Consider the following 5,848-nt stretch of genomic DNA (forward strand, 5'->3'; position numbering starts at 1 on the left):
TTAGAAATATTATTGCAGAGTAACTGTGCATTAAAATTTTATAGTTAATAATTTACTGAGTAGGAGAAACTGCCATAGAGGTAGCGTAAGAAATATTGAACAAATCTTCAAAACAGTCGTGTTTAGAGAACACGACTTTAAAACCATGTTATCTGCTCCAGCAAAATTATAATTTCCTCTGTCGGATATCCAAATGAGCAAACTATCTGAGTTCTGAAATATAAATACGTATATCATGTATTTATCCCTACATCGATCTCTCTATTTTTCTGTTTCTGCCATTCTATTGCCATTTACATGTTATTTAAATCACAGTTTTCCTATAGGGTAAGATGATACTACTGCCGTATGTTGCGCAGAATGGCTCAGATTCCATGCAGTATATAAACCTGACTTTCGATCGGCAGCTATCACAGAGCACTCGCCCACGGCAAAGAGAGAACAACCTTGCATACTGTAATACTTCACGATGGAGCTTTAACAGATGATAAATTTTACGGAGAGTAAAAGTTGTGTTAGTACTGAAATCATGAATGCGTCGAATATTACGGGATCTGAGAATTCGGAGACAAACTTCATGTTCTCTGCAATATCTATTCTAATCGGAGTATGTGGCTTACTTGGAAACATTTTGGTCATTTCCGTTATTTTGAAGTCGTCTAAGATGAAGACTGTAACAAATATGTATATTTTTACATTAGCGCTGTCGGATTTAATATTTATATTACATATTGCCATGGTAGCAACTACTGACATAATAAAACACTGGATTTTCGGAGAAGTGTTGTGTAAAATTTTTTGGATAACATCTAGCCTCACAATGTATTCCAGCGTTTTGACGTTAAGTTGTTTAAGCTTTGACCGTTATATTGCAGTTTGTAAGCCTGTCATATCACAGAGACATCGACAGCCAACGAAAGCAGGATTTGTGATAATATGTATATGGGGGCTATCGTTATTGCTTTCCTTGCCTATGATTCTGTATTCAAAAAGAATGCTAAAAAGAAATCAAGATACATACGTGTGCACAATAGACTGGCCAGATTCACATGACGTATTAACTGTTCCGGCGTATACTATTTATAATTTTATTATCGGGTGTGCTATTCCTTTGTGTTTCATCTCAATTTTCTATACTTGTGTTATAATTCATATGAAAGGAGCAGGACCAGCCAATCGCCAAAGGTCAAAAGAGCAGAGAAGAAACCACCGGAAGGTAACCTTACTTGTTCTGGCCATTATTTTGGTGTACGGATTTTGCTGGCTACCATACTGGATCATGATGATAGCCGTCACGCTACAAAGTAGCTATGCCACTGTACCGATGGTTGTGATGCATATCATTACAATCTTAACCTATATCAACAGCATGGTCAACCCCATCCTTTATGCTTTTCTTAGTGAAAACTTCCGCCAAAAGTTTAAGGAGGTGTTCCAGTTTAGTTGTATCTGTAAAAAACGTGTTCGATATTTTTTACAACGGGGTAATACTAATGCGGTTGAACTGGATATCCGGAGACCCGTTAGTAATCAAACGGAAGCCGAGACAAATCAAGACTATCAAGCAGACAGTCAACTGAACCAACAAAGAGACAACGGGGGCGTCTACACAGGGATGTTAGAGTAGTAATTTGCTCTTTGTATTGAATTGCAAAACCTAGTTTTGCTTTATGTACTGAATTGCAGACCGAAGTCAGTTATTCTAGACTGCAGACCGAAGTCAGTTATTCTGGACTTGTTGAGGATATGTTCTATGGAAATCTGAGACTCGACGCTAATCAAGGACAAAGTCTACGGATATGTGACGTTTAAAAAATATTGATATGTTACCAGTTTTATTCTGACGGGAAGCCATTCATATTTTAAGAGCTGACAATAAAGCCTATGATAATAAATTGAACTGATTTGCTATTAATCAAATACCAATATATGCGTATGATTACTGCATTTTCACTAAACAAAAGATTCAGAAAATAACCTTGGGTCTTTTATTGGGTACGAATCGCAAATCGTTAAGGTATTAACTTTCAATAACCCAGCTATTGATATTGAATTAAAAAAATAGATAACTATGAATAAGTATGTAAACAAACAAGTCTCTAAATTAAAAGTGACTGAAATTTTTTTATTAATAAAAAGGCAGCACAGTTTTCGGATATTAATGAGAAGACCTATTATAAACATCTTACTCTTTCTTTTTCAAATATGGTAATTTGACGTCAGGAGGACATAGACTAGATTAAGGTAGTACAAAACAGATAAGCTTAATTTTTCCAATCATTCAATTTTTTGAAATTTTTATATTTTTTTCTTCGGAATAAAATCTTTTCATACGTAAAATTTGAAAAAAATTCGACCTCACAATTTTTGCCCTCATCGCCCCAAACCTACCATTGGAATCTCCTTTCAGTAGAGTGTAAAATGAAATAGTCATTGCTATAATTTTTAATGCCATTAAGTTATTTTCAAATATTACAAATATTTGTGCTGCTGTTTAAACAGGAGACCTTCTTGTTACTTAAAAATACTGAAATAAATTCTAACTGGTAACTTAAGATAATTTCTCATGCAATATAATGTAAAACTAGTGCTTGTGAATACTCTTTTAAGACGAAAATTTGCAGCACTTAACGGTATCTAAAAGAAAATGTATTATTCAAATTTGAATAAAATTTAACAGTATGATTGGCATGACCCTGTAATGAAAATATATCAAAATAAAGAAAATTTAACCATTGGTTTTAGATTAATTAAGGTTTAAGTATGTTTGACGGAGGTATAAATTGATAAAAATCCTAGATGACGTCATCATATTTGACCTTTGACCTGTTGATATGACCTTGAAATTTTTAAACATAAAGCTTAAATACTGGTAGTGGTTGTGTCCAAATTTCAGGCCTTTACTTTGAAAAGAACACAAGTTACGCATTTTTAAATGATATAAGGCTTAATTGCACAAAAATCATATGAACACCATCCAAATGTATGTTTCAAAATTATCGAAATACGTCGTATCCTAAATTTATTTGGCCTTCAGTAATTGATGGGTATGATTTATATTTTTTTCTTAAGATAATGGACTGAAATTAATTTTTACATCATATTAAGTCATTATTTTGTGTATTTCAGAAAATATTTCAAATAAATAATTTTAGGGGTGTTTCGTACTACCTTAATCACAACAGGTATAATTACGTAATTATATGGTATACCGCTCGTCGGGTTTCCCTTACCTCTCCTCTCTGACATTGTACTCATCTCTTGGCACGATTAAAGGGCATGGTCACGATTTTGGTCAAATTCTATTTTTATGTTCTTATTATATACAATGCTTTAGAAATGCATCTCTAATGATCAAAAAAAATTTGAGAGTCATTCGTAGAATTATAAGCAAGATACAGGGCTCACAATTCTTTGTCATGTAAACAAGGCTCGTGTCTTGTTTTTGTTTACTTTGGTTCAATATACCAGTAAAAAATCTTTTTCCAGCTTATTTGTCGATCTTTTTATTTATTTTAAACATAAATAAACAGTTTCTAACGTTTAAAACATTCGTTTTAGGTTTAAAACTGAAATTTTTACTTCAACGCTCAAAATGTAAACAAACGCTTTGTTTACATAGCGAAGAATTTCAAGCTCTGTTACTCGCTTATAACTCAACAAATGACAATCAAATTTTGGTTGCCTATCAAAAATGCCTCTATGATTCATTGTAAATATTAAAATCGGAAAAATAATTTTTGACCAAAATCGTGACCATGCCCCTTTAATGCGTCGTAATCAGTGTCTTTTTTTACCCCTTCTTGTTGCGCTACATGTACTAGCATTATCCAAAATGTAATCAATATTCTGATATGATTATTTTTTTTATTTCATTAAAGCATAGTTTAACTTAAAGGTATTTATGATGAAATTGATTTGTCGTGTTATCTCGTTAGAAATATTGTAAAATATGAAAATTAAAAGGAAAGTAAAAATACACACATTTTAACTTTCCTGTATACTGTAACAGCTACATATGTCAATTATCGTTCAAAGTATTTACTACTGCTTTTTTCATAACTTGACTAATTTTGACTAATAAACTACAGAAATAGTACACTGATTTAAGAAAAATCACAAATTAAACTAAGTAAGTAAAGGGTCGTAAACCGAGAAAAAAAGCGTCGAATGGCAACTCGTTCAGTGACCTGAAGGACGAGTTTTGTATATATCCATATAATATGTATACCTAATTACTTCAATCACATCTTCTAGTTCGAGGGCATTTTTTTTTCTTGTCAAAAAAAAATAAGAAATGAAATCCGTGGAAAGCGTTCTCACATTATACTTCTAAAGGTGATTTACTTCTATAGGTGTCATCTTGCTGAGTGTATGAGGGTTTTGTACATACGGTTTTGATCGAAATGTAAATTCTGACCACACCAACCCTTAGCCTAAGAATCAGGCATTTTCTCCCTGATGACAATGTTATGGTGTTATATAACGACATGAGTGCTCTAAGCTTAGACATTATTACGCACAGAATTAAATAATTATGAATTGGAAGTTGTACAGACTTGTTGTTACTGTCAGAGAGACTGTAAAATTGTAGACATTTATTAATGAATTTCACTCGTCTGTTAATTACTTTCAAGTTAAAGAGAAATTGGTTATAAAGAAACCTTGCCCATAACATTGTATGAGAAACCTTCAGTTTAATTAATCTCTGTTTAATCCTCACATTTCTAATATTTCCATTCCTTTTTTGCTTTGATATGATGTTGTGAGGTTTATTGGGGGGAGGGGATTATATTTATATTTTTGGCCTTTTTTTGTTAAACCAATTTACAGTTATGGTAATATGGCATGCCGAAAAGTCATGTAAATTAAGGACAAACCTTTTGATGTGCAATTATGAATGTTTGCGAGTCCCAAACGATTAATCCCAAATGATTTCTTCGTAATTAGCACTGGATCTGTTTATTTTAACGTCACATTTTAAAATCTTTCCAGACCTAACGAATTCAATTTAGTAACAAATTAATCTTATTTGATGAATCATACAAAAATGTACTAATTAAACATTGATTATTAGGGATGTTAACGAGCATTCGATCATCGTCTTAAACTTTCTTAGTCGATTACTAGTTATAAAGGGGAAAAAATCGAAGCATTTTTTTTTTCTTAATGCGGCAGTTTTTTAGTTACAAATAAGAGAACAGTTTTATTTTCTCGGCATTTTCTATTCATAAGTTACACTATGTTCTGTCGAACGGGTGTCCCAAATTCATTTTTTAAGCGGCTAATGATTGATTTTCTTGATTTTGAAGATCAAATTATTGTTTTGAATAGAAGTATTTAGGCAGACATGTACTCGAAGAGATCAATTTGTGTTTCTTCTAATTACTTATTATTGGATTAGTTGTTTGTATAATTAAAAAAATGTATTCATATCGATAATCATATCAATGCGTTTGTTTTTATAATCATTAATTTTTAACTGTTTATTAGGCACGGCGATGACTTAACATGAAACAGACCATATTTTATTTACCTTCGATGGCATGGAGCCCAGTTATATGTAAGCGTCACAAAAAGGGAAAAGTTTATCTAACGAATATTTAGATATAAAAAAAACATCACTTTCTTTCAAATCAAATACATTAAGTACATTTTATCATAAGTTTTTATAATGCTTTTGAGTTTAAAATACGGTGTATGTGAACGGTAGCATCATTTAATTTAAAAAAAAAACCACAGTTTCAAACGAATCCACGAGTATAATTGGCTATCTCTCGACTAAAGCCCTCTAATATTTTCCACGAAGCCTTGACACCCCTGTTGATTATATAACTATGTAAACGCG

General features: G+C 32.0%; 1 protein-coding gene across 1 annotated transcript; it reads left to right on the forward strand.

The window, feature by feature from the left end:
* The first annotated feature begins 235 nt into the window (after positions 1-235).
* LOC128165572 (somatostatin receptor type 2-like) lies at positions 236-2,201 on the forward strand. Its single transcript, XM_052830236.1, has one exon. It carries the CDS (start codon positions 485-487, stop codon positions 1,625-1,627), a length of 1,143 nt encoding a protein of 380 aa, XP_052686196.1. The 5' UTR covers positions 236-484; the 3' UTR covers positions 1,628-2,201.
* The last annotated feature ends 3,647 nt before the right edge of the window (positions 2,202-5,848 follow it).

This window comes from Crassostrea angulata, chromosome 10 (genome assembly GCF_025612915.1).
Source record: "Crassostrea angulata isolate pt1a10 chromosome 10, ASM2561291v2, whole genome shotgun sequence".
NCBI lineage: Eukaryota > Metazoa > Mollusca > Bivalvia > Ostreida > Ostreidae > Magallana > Magallana angulata.